Below are 23463 nucleotides of genomic sequence, written 5' to 3'. Positions count from 1 at the left end.
GGTACTTTTCACAATGTCCTCCAATAATGAACGATGAATTGAACTTTCAGCATTATTCAGACAAAATATTTAGCCGACTTATTGAAATGTATGGTTTTTCAATGCGTGCGAATTGACAACAAATACTAAATTGGCAACCCATATACCTCACAAGCAATCCCCTAAGCTAATTTTTGGCTCTGTGCCTGATGTCTAGAAATAGGAAACGTATGAAAACTGCTTCTGACAATAAACTTCATGCAGAAATTTGCCAGTTTTATTAGTATGTTAGACCTCCGCCAGATATAGCCTGAAAAAATTCTCCATATTAAATATATATCCATTTAATGCTTCCAAGGAAGCCAGGAAAACTGTCTCATAACCAAAATACCCATGCAGCATTGTGTTGGAGCATTCAGAGGTTTGGAAAAACAAAAGAGAAATTCTCAGAGATTGGGATAAAAGTATAGTAAAAGTGGTAGACTGATACATATAGAAGACAGCGAGCAAAATAAATATTACTTCAGACAACATCACAAAGGTAGCAGGAAGGCTAGCATAACTTTGTTTTAAACTTAAACCAAAGGTGGAATTCATTCCAAAAGAAAATATATTGATTAAAACTTTGATACATCCGCTATCTACATCCTTATATTTTTTGCTAGTGCATAAATTTTATTGCAGAGAAAATCTAATGTATGGAACAACAACAAAAAAAAAGAATATACAAACCTTGGTGAAACTATAGAGTTCTTTTGATTCAGATCAATCATATCGTGCATGAATCTCTCAAATATAGTCCTCAACCTTCTGTTCCTAATATTTGGATCATAATACTGAAATCTTGCATAATAGCATGAGTGTTTATTGGTGGTATTGAACTTTTTTCCCTCGCAAACTTTTCTCTCCGTGTATTCATATCACAAACCATGACTCCAACTCTCTTTTCAGCCATCGCTTGGACTACTTCAGACCTCTGAATTTTGAGCTGCTACAGCCAGGAAATAATGCTGCTAGTCTTCCTGAAGTTTGGTCAAGTTCCACACGGAAGTTGTGAGTTGCCTGTTATAAGATCCTCTGTACATCTCATACACTGTGTCTTGTGAATCCATCCTGTGAAATTGTTTTGTAAATGCTGTTATGTCTGTGTGGTGATATATGTGTCGTGCTGTCTTAACAACCCTTATTCAATAAAGCTTTTCCATCAACACTTAAAAAGAATCAGATGGTGATGTTATTAAGAAGTGAATACTAAAGATCCAACAATGCTTATGCTGAGAGGAATAAATTGATTTCAGCAGTCTATTAAACCTAATCAATTAAATCTATAGCAATGATTGTAATAAATAATGATTTCAAATTAAATATTTGAGTCTCAGCTAATATATATGGCTTAAATTAATTAATTAACTTGCCAATTAGCAAACTGTGCTTATATTTTTCTATTTTGGGAAATGGAATCCCTATTGTAAAATTTGAATGCCTTCCTTATTCACCTTTACTCCCATCTAGTTGCAGACTTTCCCTCTGCTAATAAATTTAAAAATGATTTAAAAAAATTACTTACTTACGTACTTTAAAGCAAGTTTTCATAGTAACTCCTGCAATCAATATGTTAAATACACATTATAACCATGGAAAGTCTTACCTGAAATTTCTTCGTTATTCTATTCTCAAATCTGTCCTTTCTAATAACACCCACTTCCCATTATCAATAATTCCTTGCTTCTGCCTTCGTCTCATGTAACCAAAAACACATACAAGGTACATTCCATAAGTAACGCGACCAAATTCTTAAAAAAATCATTTATTGAATATATTCGTACAAAGAATCAAAAATCTTCAAAATAGCACCTTCTCGTGTCAATATGCTTCTGGAGGTGTTGTTTCTAGCCTTGGAAGGCCTTTACCGGAATGTCCTTTAGTGCCAAGGTAAAATGAGCCTGGATGGTGCCAATCATGTCCCATTGTTTTCCTTTCATGGCTCCTTTCAAGTGAGGAAACAAAAAAAAGCAAGTGGGAGTCAGGTCAAGACTGTAGGTAGGCTGCGGAACCAATTGGGTGTGGGCCCTGGCCAGGAAGTCGTTGACAATGAAGGCAATGTGACTCGGCTCATTGTCATGATGAACTTTCCACTCGACGTTGATGCGGCAGCATGCAACCCTTCATTTCAGTCTTTTGAGCTATTCCATGGAGAAAGCTGAGTTCACTGTTGTCCCGGGATGTACAAATTTGTGGTGGACAATACCTCTGACGTCAAAAAAAAGCATTGAGCATGGTCTTGATCCTGGTTGGATCCATGAATTTGAGGTTGATGGTCGACAACTGCGTGGTTTGTTGGTGATCTCCTCTCGGCCCTCCATTAACAACTTGAGCCATCGAAATACTTGTGATTTGGTGAAGCAATCCCTCCCAAAGGCCTGCTAAATTAATGGATGCGTTTCCGTGGCAGATTTTCCAAGTTTAACATAAAATTTGATAACGTACTGTTGCTCCGCAGAACGACTCATTGTCCTGTATCACATGTACCCAAAACGGGGTCGTGGGTTTAAGGGAATTCATGTCCTCCCAGTGAGAAATGGGTGGTGGAATCCACGTGGAACCCACGTGGAATCCACGTTGAGTGGTGGATATTTGGTGGTGGTGGATATTGAGTGGTTGGACCCACGTGGAATCCACGTTGATTTCAAGTGGATTTGTGGTGATTAGCATTAAATGTTAAACAGAATTTCTAATTTGTGGAACTTAACTCTCTGGTGACATTGCGTCATTTATCATCCTGAAACCATATACTAGTTATGTGAAAATGTATCGCGCATTCTATTTTTATATAATTCGTGGAAAGGCAGCCATGAGAGCACATGAAAATTCGTAGACACATATATAGAAGGTTTAGATATAGAGTGGTTGAGGTTTTAATGGTTTTAGGACAGCACCTACTGCTGTTTTAATTTTTCCACCAAATTTCCACGTGGGTTCCACGTTGATTCCACGACCAAAAACACGTGGTATCCACGTTACATCTCCACGTGGGTTCCACCACACATTTCTCACTGGGCTGACTCTCCGGCACCTCAGAGCTGAATGAGACTGTGTGCATTTTGAATCTTACATACCCCTCCACCTAGCCCAGTAGGTTAGAACACTACCCTACAGCGAACCGTTGCGTTAGGAAAAAATAGGTTGCATTACTTATGGAACATAGAATGTAGGCATTTTAGTTACTCATCTAAGGAAAGTATAAAGAATTCCTTGAGGATGAAATTGCTTGATCCTTCCTATTCACATTACCACATTCTCCGTGCCCTGAAAGCCATCATAAGCCAGATACAGAACATCAGGACAAAGGACTAAATATTTTTGTGAGCTTATTCTAACCCTCAACTTATGAATTAAGCATTTCAAAAGTTAAGCTATGGTGCATAGACATAGCCAAGATTTGTACAGGGTGGCCCAGAAAATAGGGAAATTTTGAATTTTATGGTGCCAGCCCTAAAAGTGCATACTAAATGCTATAACATTTCCAAATCATCAAATAGCTTTAGAAATTTATTTTTAAATGAGAAATGGCATGATAAACTCTGAGGAAATGTGAACAGTGCTGCCTGAGAGACCAGACCAAAAATCTTACTGAGTCCAAGCGATACCACATATATGGATCACCAACAGTCCTAAGTGAAATATGCCACGTCATAGGCGGATCCAGGGGGGGGGCACGGGGGCACCTGCCCCCCCCAGACCCTTAAAAATATGATAGATTTTTAATACGGTCCCATTATAATTTCGTACGTTTTGTATAACAAAGTATCCTTGTGCCCCCCCCTGAACAAAATCCTGGATACAGCCTTGCTTGTGCCCCTCCCAGAAAGAAATCCTGGATCCGCCCCTGTGCCACGTTATGAAGAATTTATGGTATTTCCAACAACAAATTTGCAGTAAAATGAATAGCTGTTGCTCGAAGTATTTAACCAAATATTCATGTGGTAGCATAAATTTCCAAAGAGCATATCTATTTAAAGTGTTTAATGAATTTTTGAAAATTCCCATAGCTTTTTCCAGCTACTTTAAAATTTTTCATAACCACTCCATCCATCTGGAAGTTCATAGTGAAGTGCAATTTGGAAATGCAGTCGCAACCACCATGTAGTCTGGAAATGGTACCACCAGACTTCTTCCTTTTTCCTCTCATTAAAAGTAGGGCAACGGAGTGCTAATTTCATACCATTGAAGTCATGCAAAAGGCAACTACATGTGATCAAAAGTATATTCGAGTTAAGGCCTTCCAGAAAGCACACCAACCATGGGGGATCAATGGAAGGGTCTGTCCCTGCTTTAGAAAACTGCTTTAAAGAATTTAAATACAGTGTACAATTTGAATTGATTCCTTTTGTTGTACAGGTTCAATTATAATGTTATCATCCCCCTTATCCACAACTTCATTTTTAGACAGGCTCAAGTTAATGGATATTCTCTAGAAAATAGGTGTAGAGTGGAGGGATAGGCGACTGATTCATAATCTGTTCATAGCCCAAACTGCGCATGTGAGGGTAGCAGACAGAGAATCTGGGTGGGCAAGCATTGGCCGAGGAGTGAGGCAAGGCTGTCCACTATTGCCTCTGCTTTTTAACGTATACACTGAGGAGATGGTAAGAGAAGTGTGGGATGAGTTGGAAGCTGGAGTAAAAGTGGGAGGAATGATGTTTAAATCAGTTAGGTTTACAGAGGATCAGGCGTTGATTAGCCAGTCAGCGTGGGGACTGCAGGCTCTAGTGAATGTGTTAGACAAGTGATGTGAGGAGTATAGGATGAGGATTAATCACAAGAAAATGAAGGTCATGTGGTTTTGTAAAGCATCACGAGCAAGGAATGTGAGACTCAAGAGTAAAGTAAGTGGGGAAAAACTTGAACAGGTAGAGCAATTCAACCATTTAGGCAGCACGTTAGAGGAAAATGGATACAGTAGTAAGGACATTAGGATGAGAATTGCACTAGCAAAGAAGGCAATCCTGAACAGGAAGGAGCTCACGAGAGGATCATTGTAATAAGAGTTTAAAAAAAAGGTCAGTGAAGAGTATGATCTGGAGTGTAGCTCTCTACGGTGCGGAAACGTGGAGACTTAGGAAGGAGGACAAGAGAAGACTGGAGGCATTCGAGATGTGGGCGTGGCGAAGAATGAAGATGGTGAAGTGGACAGAGAGGAGGAGGAAGGATGAAGTGTTGGACATGGTGGGTGAGGAGAGGTAGCTTTTAGATGAGATACGGAGGAGACAGAAGGTATGGATGGAGCAAGTACTTAGAGGGGAGGGAATGTTGAAAACAAGTGTTACAGGGAAGAATGATAGGTAAACAAGGGAGAAGAAGGAAAAGAATAGGATTTTTAGATAGAATGAAAGGGAGTAGGTCTTATTGTGAATTGAAGAGGGAAGTGCTTGATGGAAAGGGAGGCTCCCAGATGACTTCTTTAGTACTCTATGGAAACCTACCTTAATCGGTAGAATACTATAATAGGAAGGTTGCACCAAAAGTAAGGTTCCCAGTGAGCTACAATGTTGAGGGAAGGTGCTAGGCTGAATCCCACAACAGCACCGTGCACAGTGGTTCCCCTACTCTCGAGTCTGCCCGTCCACAATTCACTATGATGCTAATTATTAACTTTGCAACCATCAAAAATGAAAGTGTTGCCGTCAAGTGTGTGGTTCAAGCAGCAATCCGATTTCTCCGCTCAAGGAAGTTACCGCCCATGGAAATTCATCGGAACTTTAACAGAAATGTTGGGCTATCACAAGATGTGTGCTCCCTGTGTCCCCCAGATGCTGACTGACGGGCACAAGGAGCAACGCCTTGACCGTGCTCGCAAATTTCTTCAAAATTATGAGGGGGGAGGCAATAAGGAGAAGTTGTTGGACTGTATCGTCATGGGAGATGAAACGTGGGTGTTTCGTTACACCCTCAAAACAAAACACCCAGGTGGCAAATGCTTCAAGAGCAACGATGAAGTCCGAGCAGAGGTCACACGCTTCCTCAACGGGTTGGCGGGAGACTTCAACTCAAGGATACAAAAGCTGAAGTACCGTCTTCAAAAGTGTGTCGAAAAAAATGGAGAATACCTTGAAAAATAGGCAAAATTGTAAGCTTTTCAACGATGTGAAAATTAATAACAATTAACTTAGTTTTCTATTTGTAAAAAATATGGGAACCTTATTTTTGGTACAACCCTCATAATAACCCAATGTTGATGTGTTCCCTACATATGTCGCTATCAGTGGTGCCGACTCCATGGGGCCTGAGCCCCCCCAAAAATTCATTACAGATGTGAGGAAAAAATGTCAATTTTCCCCAGAGTGTCCAGATATCAACATTCGAGATATCAGGGTTCTAATGTTGATCATATGACTCTTCTAAAATGCTTAAAAAACTTAAAACTCACAACTTATAAAATTTACCGGGGCAAGGTCCCCTGTTTGGGCCCCCCCAATATTTTTTGTAAGTCGGCACCCCTGGTTGCTGTACATGTCCTTCAATTCCTTTTGAACCCACTGAGTTATGTGTTATGTGCATGCTTAATTTAAAAAGGAAAACAAGACCTGTTCAAATTTCACTAAACAATGTGGATCTGCAAGGGAAGCCCTCAAATGCAAGTAGCACTTTAGTGATGGAAGGCATAGAGGATGGCGAAAATGCCTGGCTCAAAGTCACCCTTTCAGCTGTATTTATGGGGACTGAATCACAGGTACCAACAGGATCTGCTGACACACCCCTGCCATTTGAGGATTTGGATTCATATGAAAGTAAGTCACCTAGATTAATATACAATTATAAATCCATAGTTGGAAAAATTCTGAACAATTCAAAAAAAAAGCAGCTATCATAGAAGAAATGGATGACACCATTTTCCCATTCCTCATTAATCCTGACCCCAAAGATGATCTCATTAAATGAGCTCCAAATATATTAAAAATAATGAGTAAATTTACTTTTATGAATTCCCTTCGGTGAAAAAGAACTTATTTTCTTTGTCTCTTTGGCCATCATTCCATTTTCTCACTTTGGCAGCATTTATCTGTTAACTAGTGTGGACCTAAATTTGATTGTAAAATATCCTCAGCATTAAATGATGCTGCAATTCAATAGTATAAGAGAAAATGTACTATATATGCTAGGTGCATACGCCAAACTTTTAAATGATAAACTATTTAAATGATTCTATGTAATTTGTATTATTGTATTTATGTAATTTGTATCATAGTGATTTTGTGACGAAACCATGCAATGTATATTGCCACTTCGGTGAATAAAAATTATTATTATTATTATTACTTCAGGTACTGAATCAAATTTCCTTTGTATTGCAGCCCTACGAGCCTACATTGCAAATGGCGAACAAAAATTCTTGGTTTTGATTTTTAGCCCGTAAGTATTAAAAACGAAGGGGATTTACTATCATTGCTATAGAAATCAAACAATTAGATTTAAGCATCAAATGAATTTGCAAAAAGGCAAATGCACAGAATATTACCATATCTGTACATGATCACAACTTTAGCTGGGCATTACCATTTACTTATGTAGGTATATTTACTTGCAAGAAAATGATTTCTTAAAACTTCCATATTGGTTTTCAAAACCCTAAAGCATATTAGGAAATTAGAGCTAAGCTAACTTCTGCATTTTGAGCAGGGATAAGTACCTAGTTATTGATTGTGCATTAGCAAAAATAAAAAATATTGCAAATCTATCACAATATGTATTGCTAATGACTAAACTATAAATTACATTACATGTAAAATGGGTGACATATATATAAATATGTACCCTTACAACAGTGACGCCCAGGGGCACAGCTAGGAATTATGGATAGGGGGGGGGGGGGTTTAGGTGCAACTAATACTGGGGGAGTCTGGGTGGTACGAGGGTGGTTTGAAAAGTTCTCGGAATCACCATGATAGGTCAACGCTAGCGCAACGAGTTGTTTACGTGATATCCATTGCATTGTTGCATGTAAACACATGCATCGTCAGTGATGGTGGATGAGAGCTTCGGCGGTGACGTGGCTCTATTGTAGTTCCCTCGTGGTGAGTTTCGAAGATGGAAAAAATAGAGATTCGAGCAGTGATTAAGTACTTTCTAAAGAAAGGTATGAAAGCAAAGGGCATTCATGCTGATTTTCAGAATATACTGGGGGACTCTGCTCCTTCATATTCAACAGTTGCTAAGTGGACAAATGAATTTAAATTTAGTTGGGAGAGAGAGCTTAGACGATAATCCTCACAGTGGTCGGCCAAAATGTGTCACTATTCCAGAAATTACCGCGAAAGTGCACAAAATGGTCATGGAGGGAAGATTGCAAGCTAATTAGCTTACAAGAAGCTGCTTATCATTTTTTTCCATAAGAAGCAGATACATAACTCTCTTACTTTGTATTTTCTAGGTATGGTCTAATTGTAAGTAGGGTGCCCAACATAGGACATTAATTGTAATCAATACCCATGATTCAGATAAAAAGGTATAATTCTACACACTGTTAAAACTTGATCAAGAACTTCTTTTACAGCTATGGTCAATATGATGTTCAGCTCTACAATTTACCATATCACATGATTTCTCGAGGCCATCGACTTGATGATGTCAACATAACAACAAATGCCAGCCACTGGACGGCTCAGGCTACCATACCATTGGCTTTGCTTCCAGCCAACATAAATAAGGCAACTGTAGCATCAGTGTACACAGCTAATAATGAAATACAATATGAGGCAAGCTATACCTTAGAGAATGGAGCAATAAGTCTTCCAGACCTGTAAGTATGCCCAATTTCACATGTAAGTACTTGGCATGATACATATACCCCACATTTGAGCATAATGCCACATCATCATCATTAGTCAACAATCCTAAGATTGGTTTGACGCAGCTCTCCATTTCTCTCTCCTATCCGCTAATCTCTTCATACCTACATATTTATTCTCTTTTACATCCTTCATAACCTGTCCGATATAACTCATTCGGGGCCGTCCCTTGCCCTTTTTCCCTTCCACTTGTCCTTCAACGATTGTCTTCATCAGACCACCGTGCCTCAAAATGTGGCCAACTAAGTTGTCCCTTCTTCTGCTTAATGTTTTTAGGAGGCTTCTCTTTTCTCCTACTCTCCTTAGCACTTCCTGGTTACTCACACGGTCAATCCATAATGCCACAAACTCAAAGTAACTAAGAAACCCCACGGCATATTTACTCTTCTTTTAAGAGAAGAGAAGTTAGGTTGGCCCATATAGTATAATATTGAGTAAAAAATAATGAGACTTCAGATAGCTATTTCTGAGTATGAAGAGATTCTCAATATGTGTAATGATGATGAACAATAAAGATAAATAAATAAAAATTGGATAGTCTTTCCATAAAATACAACAAGAATCAAGCGTGAACGCTGTATTCTTAGCGATTAAACATGGTGAGGGAGGATGAAAATTTTATGAATCTGTTTCAAATACATACATATATGCTGCACTGCAGAAATTGGTCATTTTATCATCACCCTGCTTACGGGGAGTGTGCTTCCATGAAAAAGGTAGAGACATAGGCGGATTTAGGGGGGGGGGGGGACGGGCTAAGGCCCCCCCAGATGCTCAAGAAGTAGACAAGATTTATAATACGGTTATAATTTTTATGTTCGTTTTGTTTGGTGCATTATGGAGCATCAATCGTTTAATTTTATAATAATAATTTTTGCATTAAAATAAAGGGAATATTTCGTACAGTAATTGTTGTGTTTCGTTTTCAATCTCAAATACGAGATGGCCGTTTGCATGTCAGACCCTTGTGCCCCCACCAGAAAAAAATATCCTGGGTCCACCCTTAAGTAGGGAAATGTAACTGGCAATTCATTAAGTCCTCCAACTATTATAATTATCGCTTGAGCATAGGATAGTTATTGCTTACATACAGGCAATGCACACACAAAAATTATATCCTCACACACAGGCCAGGCCCTAGCAGGTGCGGGGCTAGGGGCGAACCTTCAGTGCGGGGCCCTTCACTTAAAATATTAAACTCTATACCCCATCAACAAACTCGAGCATTTTGAATCCCTACCACTCTCTGGCTAAGTATGTGTTCCCCTCCCAAATTCGGACTTCGTAATTACTCACTCATGCCAAGTTCTCTCACTCGTTGTAATCACTCACACGACACAGTACTGTACTGACAAACGCATTGCACAATAAAAATTACTGCATTATTATTCCTTTTTCATAATGCTATTTTTTTGTCAATCACGTACTTAACAATACAGTAGTAGTTGAAATTGCGTTTTCAAAACTATCGTATATTTTAATTTTTTTCACGAATGCGGGGCCCGGAGCGGCCGCCCCGCCCTAAGGCCGGCTCTGCTCACACAGTTATAATAATAATAATAATAGTTCATAAGTCTTCATTGATTTCATACTTATTTACTTCCTCACAGTGGTGTAACTTTGGGAGGGGATGAAGGGATAGATCCCCCCCAAAGCCTCAGAGGAAAAAAAAATATTTAAAGCTATTGTCTAGTTTCTGCATATAATAACTGAATCTGCTTAAAGTTAAATTCTTAATGCCAAAATGATGCAAAATGTAATTCCAGGCATGTCATTTTTCAAACTTTCCCGGAGCCCCCGTTGCCTGGGGGGGGGAGGGGGACCTGAGGCCTTCCCATCCCCCCCAGGCATATTCCTAGTTACGCCACTGCTTCCTCATAACACACCAGAGTTAAGAAATGAAACAAGTATACCCCAATTTTCCTGAAATGGGGAACATGCACAATTTTTTCAAAGTACTAGAAAAAGAAGGTCCCTATCTCAAATATACTCGCTGAAAATTTTGCGGGTGAATAATGTTTTTTAGCTGAGTTATGAGTCTTAGAAAATTAATGTTCATCGGCTGCTTGAAAACACGACGTCATCGGAACGTGACGTCACGGCACGGTAATCACTGATGATAGACTGAGGAAGTGGATAGAAAATCGGTCTATGCAGGGGCTCAAATGCAAATATAGCATAAATAATTGCTGTTTTAACGTCAGATTGTGAATATGTTGGGTTACCAAGGTGTTATTGAAACAAATGATGGGGATTGTTTGGTGAAATTTTGAAGCAATCACTATTTTTCAGAAAATCAGCCGCCATAAGGGAGTCGACCAAAAGTAAACTGTCGTATTGTGCTTTCTTAAAACACTATTAAGTCAATTTGTCCTTTTGGGAACTACTACAAAGCTCGACGATGATTTTTACTTCGATATATTACAATCAAGAGTCTGCCCTTCTACTCTCTTAGCGAAGTGAATGGTATACCGAGCGATGACGTCAGAGGGCGTTTCAGGTCATGTGACATCAAGCGGTATTCGATCACTTTTAATAAGCATTTAATGACATTTGTGTAGTGCTAGGAAAGTTTAGGCTTATATTTGTGGACTCGTGAGAAAATTGTCTATTCAATAAGTCTTACTAGCACGATGAACAAATTTCATGCATGATCTCCATTATAAGCTTAAGTGATAAAAATTTGTGTTTCAGTGGTAATAGTAAAAAAAATGCAAGCAATGCGATGATACTATTGCATTAATATACATGGAAGTTTTGACCCTAAGTACTTAATTACAATAAATGAATAGAATATTGCCAAAAGAATTTCTGGTTTCTCCAAATATCTTCATTCCTTAGCCTTAAAAACAATTGCCTGTATAGAATAACCAAGGTATCAACATGACGTTATTTGAATAGATAATCAGAGGAAAAGCCTTGACTTTGAACTTGATGATGTCCTTGGCTCCAAGTGAGAAGCTTGTGATAATAGGTTTTCTTCCAACTGATCTAAACTTACTACCTTATGTAACATCATCAAGAAGACAGCTACGACATTAATAGTCACAACAACATTTTCAACAAAACATACGGTCATTAGGTCATACATTAACTTATTCTAAATAAATCGTGAATACTTAATTGTTATTGAATCATAAAATCTCAACTATTGCATTATCCTACATTGCATTTTAAATTTACTTTCAGAATGGTGCTGGGAAAATATAATGATGCCTTAAATCTATTCAACAAAGGAGTCAATGATGCTAATTCAGATATGTGGAATGAAGACAGTTAGGGTAATAAAAACAACAAGTATTTTTTTTAAATAATGGTTATATATTTACATGTATATAATAAACTTGTAAAACAATTTTGATCCTCCATGGATGAAATATATGATCTCTGTCTTACATATTGTATGTACTCATTTCTATGCACAAGGTACTTGTTTTTTTAATACAAGAAGGTCACTTCTCGGCAATTGTAATTTTATTTGTGAATACTCTCCGGCACATCCATTGTCATCAACCCCTAAATTTGTGTATCCCAAAGCCTCTATTGAAGAGAATATCATTCTAGATATTTCGTTGATTCATGGGCCTCCATTGCACACAGTCAATAATGCTTGTCTCACACGAGTGACTACATATGCAGGCCTCAGTTGAACATTCATAAATATGAATCCAGAGCCAATTAAATTTTTTTTCCATTTTCACCATTCTTTCAGGTTCCATCATACCATAAAAAAAACCAAGATAGAACTGACATGCTTATAAATAACCAAGTTCAAGCCAAACAAATGGCAAAGCTGCATAGTTTTCCAGGCACAATTGATTTCACAACAAGGGCATTAACTTTGTATGCAGTCATTTATTACACTCAAGGGTATCCCAAAAGAAAAACAAATAAGCTCATAGTCAGCAATTTATCTGGTTTTCCCTTATTTCTCAATTCGAACTCCTAAGATGAGCTGAGTACAATTACAAAAATATGCCATTCAATCGTCAACATAAATCACTTTAATTTTTAGAATGAAATGCTCACAATTTCAATGTTTTGACCCAGCATTAACATGTACTTAGTAAGTTTCACACAAGTGATATGTGGGCTATGGTATCATTCAAAATAGCGCAGTCCTTAACATAACTTAGGGATTGACCAATGGGCAGTGACCCAAGTTATCCTGATAGACCAAACAACTCCAGAACAACAACAAACCTTAAGTAACCCTTCAAGTTCATTGCCTCCACATACATATTTATATGCATATACTACTTCACTTATATATACATATATATCAGTAAAAATATATACGTATATAAATAAGAGGGCATATACATATATACACTTATGTATGTATATACATGCATAAATGCGCATACATATATTTTTTTAAATCATCCCACAATCATTTAAGTACCACACATCAAGCTGGATCCAATAAGCTAATCCAGTGAGAGGGAATATTAAGGCAATGTAAAAAAACTGTCACAAGATTTTTAACACTAGTGATCAAGAAATAAGGGATTTGTGCTAAATCAACAACCTAAAACAATATAAAAAATTTAAGTAGAGCACAAAAATAAAATGTTTCCGTTCCTGACAAATATTACTCACCTCATAATAATGGATTTCCTTAGTTTTTCCAAAATCAGTCAATTAGGTCGGGCCCTTATATTCTTAAGAAAGCAGTTCCACCAACAAGGCATTCTTTAGTGCCCAGATAAAGCGTTTGAAACGAACACTGGATATTGACAGCCTTATTACACAGCATATTGCATGGCTAAATCACAAAGGCACAAGAGAAAAAATACCTCTTCCCATTTGTGGCACATCTGATAATGTTCTTTGAACGATAACTGCACTGACAGGAGGGAAGGATTTAATTCACCAATTGCCCAATAAATACTCAAAAAGCCAATAAATATGAATAAATAACGAGGAGCTCTTTCCAAGCCTCCATCAGGTGTGGACTTACAGTAACTATAGTTTCATTTCGAAGGCTGTGTTGAGACATACCCAAAACATAAATACACCAATCAACCAATGTCTGTCCATAAAGCGAATTCCAAAAAAAATTATGCCATGAGAAGAGCCTATAGCACTTTTAAAACCTAAAATGAAGAAGCATCGACGTTTCCACCAAAAAGGATCTTTCACTGAGGAACTCCCCTTTAACTGAAAGTGATCTGAAACCAATCAAAGTCCAACCAACACTCAGCTGTAAGCAATCACCTGAAGGACCAAGTACTGAAACAATTTGCCAGGACATTTTCTTTTATTTCATGGAGGTCTTGGGAATAAATATTGAGCATTGTGACAGTTATCATACAACACTCCCACCTCATTCACTTTACAAACCATCTCCCATGCCAAAATACCAACCTCGTTTAATTGGCGGCACATCCTGCCATATGTATAAACCTATATAAATAATAAATTTTCTATTTACTCAGTCAAATGTGCACGAATGCATGCAATCATACTCAAACGCTCACATCCACACCAACACACATTGACAGTTTTCCATCTTGATGTTCAATTCGACAGTTCTACCCTTTAGTCATGCATTTGTCGAAAAAAATAAAAAAAACAAAAGGAGTCAACTAAACAATCTACATCGTAATTGGGATCTTGTCTCTTCCCAGACTCCATTACCAAATCACAGAACAGAATTTTAAGATTGGTGTTTCTTACGAAGCCAGATTGTTGGTAATTCTTCGGTAAAGAGGCGACGGCTGTGTATCAACGATATCGACGACACCACACTAGTGTGTGCCATCCCAAATGAGGGATGAATGACAGGCAGCACGGAGAGGTCATTTCATTCGCTCGACACAAATAGGAGTGCGATAGCACACACCAAAAGTGAGTCGTGCCTTCTACAAACTCCCCAGCCAACATCAATATGGAACTCTCAACACTACTAAGTTTGTTTCAATATGTACAAAAATATACAGAACATTCTTTGTGACTTTGTTCGTTCAATTTGTCCAGAACAACCCTCCACTCACTTCTTCACTTGGCCGTCTGCTTGTTCAACTTGCTGTATCATGTACTATACACCTTTAAGCCTTCTTATTCCAAGTCGAACATAGTTTACCAGGTGGTTCAGAGAGCTGTGAAGGGTCAAAGGCCCATAACACTGGTCGAGCTCCACAAAGAATTCTGAATGAAGGAGAAAAAAAAATATTATTACCACAAAAAATCAAATACAAATTTCAACATAAAAAGTATGATTTCCAAACTTGGAAAAAAAGGAGGACTCAAGAAATGTCCTTAGGATATTTGTATTAAGCCCTGGTTACATTTCTAGCAATTTTTTTGTAATACTGTCATTTTATAACGAAATATGTTTCATGCTTAATTTTTCCAAATTCTTTATTGCAACTTTTATTTGACTTGCCTAATTGCACACAAACCAATGGGGCCAATAAACATTATTATTATATTTATCATCAGGCATATATAACTTAATTCAAGATCAAAAAGAAATACAGTGGAATCCTGATTTAAGGTTTTTCAGGGGGGACACAATTTAAAACACTAAATGCGGACAAACACTAAATGAGGACATGCCATTTTTTTCAGGTTTTAGGGTCTGTAATGAATGGAATGGCTTTTTATGAATAAAATATATTATTTTAAGCAACTAAAAGGTGCTGCATGCAGCAAAAAATTCATTGATTAAATTTTCTCTGCCCAGTGAGGGTTGGATAATACTTTTCAGGAATCAGCTAAAAAAATGGGTAGTGGAAATAAGTAGGTAATGAGAGGATGACAACTGCTTTAATGAAATATTTTAAGAAAATTATAATGTACATCAACTTAAAAGTATTCCCACGGAAAATTATTATGGACGTTAGTGATTCCATTTTTACTCATATTTCAGTCGTCTCAATGAAATTTTAAAATTTTTTCTATACAAGTGACATGTAAGTGACTATAGCATTTCTAATGTAATAAGAAAAGGTGTAAGCAAGTCCTAAAAAAATCGTCATTGCAACAATAAAGATGAGTGAAATAAAATGACACCAGAAGATCGCTAATCCCGAATTCCAAACTACCGAATAACTAGTAAAAGGGAGGTTTATTGGAATTCTGTCAACTTAACGTTTTCTGTAGCGTGCGAAAGATCCACAGAGAAAAAATCATTCGCCTTGACCGGGATTCGAACCCGGATCCTTTAAAACTTAAATCCCGGTATACTTTAAAACTAGTTTTCTGTAGCCTCCGCGAAACGAGGGATTTATGAGCCTTTAAAAAGCCTCCTGTGCGCACATTTTGGATTTCGAGGTCATCCAAAAAAGGAGAATCTTATTTCTAGTATGCCTACAAGTCGATGGTGATTCAACTCAATGATAACACCAGATTGTCATATATCCGCGGCCTCATGCAGGTCGAATGGAGCCGGGAGAAGTTGCTTACGCGGCGCGCTAATCACCTTGACGCCGACTCACCTTGTTTCACCGCAGCCTTTAATAAAATTTGGTTGGACCTTGAATAGCGATTTGCTAAACTCTGTTAAGTGAAAAGGTTTAATCTTCAACAGAACTGGATTTCTTCTGACAAATTGCCAGTGCCTCTAGAGTTTGGCAACTTCGTCCGAGTTGTGATGTCGAAGATGTCGAAGTCAACCACCATGGGCAATCCTGCTGGATTTTCGTATTTTTCCGCGCTCTATCCGCGATCTTTTTTTACCGTGATTATGCGGTGATTTTTTTCCGGCATGAGCGATTTATTTAGAGTCATGGACCGTGATAGTTCGTCAAAACTCCGATTGTCATTACCTTTTGACATAAAATAGCCCCAGATAAATATCTTTGAATCGACAGCGATATCAACCAACCGCATGTGGGTAAATGGGCTCCAGGATATCTAAATTACGATGTGAAACAATGTTGTTCCGTAGGGAAAGAATGCTCTCTTTCACGATCATGACAGGGGAAACGCTTCCTTGGTTCTTTTTCTGTTCCTCCGTGGAAACTGAAATCTGTAGAAAGAATCATCTGGTGAACTGCGCAAATGATATTGTGTCTCCTCTTTTGAAAAGAGAAAGTAGTTGACTGGAAAAATATTGGGCTAAAATTGGACTGCCCGTAGAGAGTAGAGTTGAAAGGGGCATAAGCCATCAAGTGAAAACATTTCGAGAAAACCGTCATTGTAGCGGCCCTCGGAGAAAAACTCGTGTCATCAATCGTCAATTATCATAGAAGTAAAATTCCAAAAGTGAAGGATAAGGTAGTTTGAGGTTATTAAGGGATGACTTTGCTCCATTAGATCGGATCTGATCCAAAAAGTGCCTGGTGTTTGGACTAGAAAGGGAGCGAAACATTACGAGAAGACATCACCCAGCTAGCGAGTTGAAAGTCCCAGCGCTGCATTCGCGGAAGAAAGCAGTTGAAGAAGCGTTCCCCGGTATTCTATCAACTCTTGGTAAACATCTATGGGACTCTTCTTGTTGACAAGCAGAAATTCGAAGATTTGGATAATCATTTGCACGAACCGTCATGAAAAAACGTTAAATCGGGCAAAAAAATCTTGTGCGGGAAAAATTTTTACGACCATAAATGCGGAAAAACGCAAAATGCGGAAACACTAAATACGGATTATTTTTACATTGTTCTAATAGGGAATGAATCGGGACCCCAAAAAATAAACGCTAAATGCGGAAAAACGTTAAATGCGAAGACGTTAAATCCGGATCCGACTGTATGCAACTAATGAATAGGTAATTCCACATAACAGCTGATTGGTAAACAACTCTGGTTTTGCATTCAACGTCATCAAGAAATAACAATACAAATTCACTAAGAATGGACTGGTTCCGCTAACTTGTCTACTCTGATTTCAGTTTGGTTCCTGGCACTGGCTCTAAGGTCAAGCTTTCCTCCTTTCCTATTCATGGACCACATCTACCTTCAAGAAATTTTCATAATTGGGAAAACCGATACCTCCACAGCGCAAGGGCTCAATAATCGTCCACAAAATCAAATCCACTCAGCTAGTAGCCCAACAATACGAATGTGCTCAGCTGGCAGAAGCTGGCACATAAACGCTAACTTCCAATTCTCCAAGCATCATAGGTGGGCGTTCGCTCTCCGGCCATTGCCAGCTGAGTGTATGTGTATTGCTGGGCTCCTATGTGAGCCGATTTGATTCGGTGGGCGATTGCTGAGCGCTTGTGCAGTGGAAGTATCAAAACATTTAGGGGGCAATAAGCAGAGCAAGTAAAGCCGTTTTTTCTTCAGCTGTCGATATAATATGAATATATCTATAGCATGTTGAAAATAAATGATGATATGATTTCAATTTTGAAACAGTTCAAAATGAACTGAAATAATGGAAACTTAAATTTAAATTGAACTACTTTGAGGACCTGTCCTCACTTTTGTCTTTCAGGCTAGAGCCTTATGCCTTGTTTTTCACTGTATACTACTCAATTATTAAAGCATTCAGGATAAAGTTGAATGGTGATAAGCGATCAGACATTAAAAGAAGATATTAAGGAATACATTCCATGAAGACTGAAAAATATTAATCCCAAACTGGAAAAGGACATCTACGTCTCCTCTCTAAATAGAAGGTCACTTGAAATCCATAGCCTTGCCGACCACATTCTCCATTATCCCTATTATACATCATTTGTCAATATAATGTACCATATATACTATTCTATATTACTTCTACAGTGCCCACAAGTTTGGTAGAAATTATGTCCATGGAAAGTACAGCAGCGTAGCCAGGATTATGAAGTTTAGCGGAGATTTTAGGGCTCTTCTGGGGTGCATGAAAAAGGGGTTGTATCCCGGGAAAACCCTCTCCCGTGGCTAAGCCACTGGTAAGATAAAGAGAAACCATGGCACAACCTCCAGCAACATCAAGACAATATAGAGACACTAACCTCTCGAGTTTCCTTTGTAGACCAGGCTGTCTGCTTGTTCCCACAAGTCATGACAGCTAAGAAGGTAGCTGAAATGTTGGTGTTGCTTCTGCATGGCACTGTGAACGCCAAGGGGCACGGAAACGCATGGCCCCATGTTGGCCACTGGAGGCTGCTGGGGGGGCAGGCCCCCTCCCCCAAGGATTCCCCCAGCAGCGTTCCCCCCCTGGTTGTGGGGATACGGCACCCCATGGGGTGGAGGAGGGGGTGGCGTTCGGCCCACCCCATTCGGTCCGCAGGCACGGCTCACGCCCACCCCGCCCAACTCGCTGCTGTACCCAGACGACTGACTCCCGACAGAGCCCACCGACCCCGCAGGCGAAGGGGTCGGGGAGAGGGGAGAAGGTGTTCCCGTGGTGCGAGAGGGACCACCATTGCCCCACTGGGCCGAACTGCACGCCAGGTGCTGCCCCCCTGCTTGGCCATTGGGAAGCTGCTCCTGGAGAGGCTGCTGCAACGTTGGTGGTGCAGTCATTGGTGGCTGTGGAAGAAGAGCAAATATTCATAAAATATAGATGTAAGTTCCCTATCTCATATGTTAAGGCAAGACTTTTAACAACTGTATAAATTGTGAAGAAAGTGTAAATGCCCATAGGTATTAATTATGTTAAAAAACTTATTATACATAAATATAATAAAAATGTTATTCCTACATGGAATTTTCTTCCTATCCTATTTCATTTGTTTTTCATTCCCATGCCCTTTCTTCATTCAGTGGAATAAGATTGCTAATAATCAGATAAAGACAATAAACAAAATTTACCTTCTGTTGATACTCAGCTAAGATCTTTTGGTACTCCTTAACTTCATGTTTCCTCATTTTAAACAACTTAAGATGGAGTAGAGATTGACACCGAAGACTGGAAAAAAAGAAATTTCCTGTTACATTGCTCAAAATACAGCACAGAAAATAAATTCATTTGATTGGCTTGTCTTACTTGCATTCCAAAAACCAAAATACATAAACATACCTTAATACTGCCAGCTTGTTGTCTATACTTCCTTGCTGAGAGTTATTCTGTTGATTGCGGAATTTTGATGAGATGTATCTGGAAAGTCAAGGTTTTACCAATATCAGCAGAAACCCAAGAAATAAAATGTAATCTTAATTTGGCTAGAGATAAATTCAATTAAACCCAAAAATTACTAAATAAATAAATTACGCTTTACTTCCCTATCCGTTTTTTAAATGATGATGCATATTTAATACATAAATTAATTAGCTATTCAATGAAAGAGTAAATAAATTAACTGCACAATTAAGCACAGCTACAAAAGACAATTGTGCATGAAATATTAGCATAAAATAGCACAATGAAATTCCATTGCCGAATATTTCTTTCCCATACTTCCACTGACTCTGCTAATACGTTTGGCAAGATTTATAAGTAACATTTTGGTTGTGGATAAGTTACGCGGAGAAACTACCCCTTGAGATATAATATAAGTGAAAAACTGACTTTCTTCCCTGAAATCTGGAGGAAAGGAAATGAGAATCTAATAGCACTAAATATGACTTAATTGCATCATAAATAAAACCATAACAAGAGATCATCATCATTTATTTTCTGAAATGAGCATAAGGGCAGTTAAAACCAAGTCAAACCAATGCAGCAAATTTGCAACAGAAAATACTATATAACTACCCTCTATATTATTCGAAGGAAATCATCTGACACTATTACGTAGAATATACTTGGTTTCAATGGATACGTTCCCTCTTAAAGACCAATCTGATGCAAAGATGGACTCTGCACTGGCATTGGATATCATGCTTTTCAAATGGGAGCGTATCTATGGAAGCTAATTGCTTTTTACAAATATGTTACATGAGTAAACAATTACATTTTAAGAAGCGATTAAGTGCTCACTCTTTTCATATATAGCTAACACTGAGATCCTTGTTTCTCCAGGTTTTTCCACATACATTGGTCAAACCTGATCAAATTTTGCATTACCGCTAAGCACAAAAAGATACTCACTTGATAAGGCTCAGTGTATCCTTGTACATAGTGAATGCAGCTTTCTCTGAAATGCCCTCATGCTCCATTGCATTCCCAGTCAAAAGAAAGTAGAGCACTGCCTCCAAATACTGCATAGCTTGAGCTGTGTGGTCAGTCTCACGGTCTGCTCCATGTTTGAGTCTTTTAGCCTCAGTCAAGTATCTGTTCTGGTCCCTGAGGAAGGAGAGTGGCATACAATTAGCAAATTATAACTGAAATTCATACATTACCCACAATGTTTCCATGCACAAAATCCCCCGAAAAATTAGTTAGTCTACATGCAGCCTTTCTACCAATAATTTTATCAACATTTTCCTCAATCATTCAACAGGGAAACTGACAGTGTAACAAGACCTATACACACCAATTACAGTCCAATACAGAATAAATAATGAATTATTTTCTTGACTTTAGGTGATTTTTATATCCATTGGATTAAAGTCTCCCCTAAACAAATTGACACAATATTAGCTAATTTTTACGTAATTACGTCAACAAAAAAGTGGGCAAGTAGGCTCCAACTCACTCCCTTACATGTCAAGTAAGAGTTACTTCTGACCAAAGTAAAGCTCATGCAAGGAGTAAATTCATACAGATTACTCAATGGATTTAGTTGATTCTTGTAAAACATACAAAATGGTGGAAAATAGATTTGTTCTCTTTGTTTAAGAGCCCCAAAAATTAAGGGGAAGTTGACAAGCAGACAGTTCATTACATAATCTTCATGATGAACTGCCTATCAAAATAGAGAAAGCAACGTAAAACCAACTGCAGAAAGGATTCTTGGTTTTCCACCAGTTAATTGGCTTCATGTCTCACGACAATTTGAAGAACAACTTGCTCTTCATCCTCAGGAAATCTTCTGAATGCCATCTCACAAATTGGTCTGGAAAACCCAAGAATCCTTTCCGCACTTGATCAGCCAGGAAAATCTAAGATCTCACATAAAACCAACCGCTCACCTGTCCTGCAAATCTGGGTAGTCATCCTCGGACCGTTCAAAATATGAATGGTAAACCTTTTGGTATTGATGAGACCCAGAGGAGCGGTTGCATGGAAGAACAGATGGATCCCTCCACATACTGTCCGGGACTTCTTTGCTGCTTGATGAGGGCAGCACGTTCGGTGAGCAGTCAGGAAGGTGAGATGGAGGGGTGTGGGCCCTCGACTCCTCTGCCCACGGCACCTCTGGATCAGCGGCACTACCCAAACTGCCTTCCCGGTCATGGTTGGTTGACGGCGCATCTGTTGACGCACTTGGCCGTGGTCCAAGCTCCATGAGGACCTGCAAATGAAATAGAAACATTAAATTCACAAAAATGGCAAAATCAAATAGAGCCTCCTGCAAGGGTACATAACAATTTTTTTTCTGGACGGGGACACGATGGGTCTTCTCTTATTTGAGATTAAAAAGGGCACACAACAATTACTATATGAAATATTCTCTTTATTTTAATATGAAAGTCATCAATATGAAATTACATGATTGAGGCTACGTATTACACAAGAACAAATGTAATGATATCCATATTAAAAAATCTTGTCTATTTTTTACACACGTGCCCCTGTGTCCCCCCCTAAATCCGCCTGCAACCTCAGAGGTATTTCACAAATTATGATTCCTGCAGCCAAAAAACCAACAGCAGGTAAAGATGGAGTGGGAGAGAGATGGTTCAGGCAGAAGCTGCAGTATCTATTAAGATATTCTTTACACAGGGTTTTGACTAATGGACAGCTGCATAGATTCTGTGAGTCTTATAAACCTAACATAATCTACATATCACAATAATGAATGGTACAACTTAACAAGGAGATATGGGGAGTATACCACACAAGACCACATAGGCGGATCTAGGGGGAGGGGAGGATTGGGGCACGTGCCCCCCCCCCCAGACCCTTAAAAAATATGCAAGATTTTTAATACAGTCCCATTATCATTGCGTTCGTTTTGTATTACGAGGTATCCTTGTGCCCCCCCCCCCCCCCCACCAGAAAGAAATCCTGAATTTGCCCCTGACACAAGACTATTAATAGAACTGCATTAGAGTGGTTACTCTAGCTGTATGTTCACAAATGGATCAACATAGTTTTCTGGACTGGACAATTTTTACTGCAGAGATCTAATGTAATATTGAATACAGAAAAATTCTTTTAAACAGCAAAATGTGTCAGTACAAATACTACTTCTCACATCACTCACTTATTCCATGCTTCAACCCAAACACTAGTTTAAATAGGTGAGGGTGGTGCCCACCACAGCCTTCGCTGGAGATAAATGAATTTCACACATTCAGGGAAGGAAGCCAGTTCCATTCCCTGGGCCACCACACAATGAGAAGATTTTCATTGGTTGAATCCAAACGCTTCAAACAGTATTTGAAGTTTAGAATCCTATCCATTGGGTACGACATTAAGATGAGGCCCCTTTCAGGTAAAAAAAGCTAATACCAATGTTGAGTTTCTCTCCACTCTTCGTTCCACACATTGACAATGACCAATTGTCAAAAGCCTCCAACAAATACCAACCAGACAGAAACATATTGGCATGGCATTGTACGATATTTGGAAGAGAAGACCCACAGCTCAGGTCATTTTCACTACGAGGGAAGGGAGGGGATGGAAAAGAGAAGAGAAACCTGGCGACGGTACAACCCTGCCCTATATGACAAATAAAAAAGGGAAAATAGCTCCATGTGCCATCCGAAGA

General features: G+C 38.7%; 2 protein-coding genes across 6 annotated transcripts in view; one reads left to right on the top strand and one right to left on the bottom strand.

Annotated features, from left to right (window-relative positions):
• LOC124162420 overlaps positions 1 to 12222 on the top strand; it is a 36608-nt gene extending 24386 nt beyond the window's left edge. For all 3 annotated transcript variants that reach the window (XM_046538955.1, XM_046538953.1, XM_046538954.1), the window contains exons 6-10: positions 931 to 1032; positions 6553 to 6767; positions 7332 to 7389; positions 8531 to 8776; positions 12015 to 12222. In XM_046538955.1, the coding sequence (XP_046394911.1) occupies positions 931 to 1032; positions 6553 to 6767; positions 7332 to 7389; positions 8531 to 8776; positions 12015 to 12105 (712 nt within the window). In that variant the 3' untranslated portion in view covers positions 12106 to 12222. The remainder of the gene's footprint in view (positions 1 to 930; positions 1033 to 6552; positions 6768 to 7331; positions 7390 to 8530; positions 8777 to 12014) is intronic.
• Positions 12223 to 13212: 990 nt separating this feature from the next.
• LOC124162419 (protein PRRC2A-like) overlaps positions 13213 to 23463 on the bottom strand; it is a 189263-nt gene continuing 179012 nt past the window's right edge. For all 3 annotated transcript variants that reach the window (XM_046538949.1, XM_046538951.1, XM_046538952.1), the window contains 6 exons: positions 21719 to 22041; positions 20736 to 20930; positions 19725 to 19802; positions 19517 to 19613; positions 18715 to 19234; positions 13213 to 14978 (listed from right to left, as the gene is read on the bottom strand). In XM_046538949.1, the coding sequence (XP_046394905.1) occupies positions 14869 to 14978; positions 18715 to 19234; positions 19517 to 19613; positions 19725 to 19802; positions 20736 to 20930; positions 21719 to 22041 (1323 nt within the window). In that variant the 3' untranslated portion in view covers positions 13213 to 14868. The remainder of the gene's footprint in view (positions 14979 to 18714; positions 19235 to 19516; positions 19614 to 19724; positions 19803 to 20735; positions 20931 to 21718; positions 22042 to 23463) is intronic.

The sequence above is a fragment of the Ischnura elegans genome, chromosome 7, assembly GCF_921293095.1.
Source record: "Ischnura elegans chromosome 7, ioIscEleg1.1, whole genome shotgun sequence".
NCBI classification, from domain to species: Eukaryota; Metazoa; Arthropoda; class Insecta; order Odonata; family Coenagrionidae; genus Ischnura; species Ischnura elegans.
Note: the sequence above shows the minus strand (reverse complement) of the source record. Positions and strands in the feature narration are given on the sequence as shown.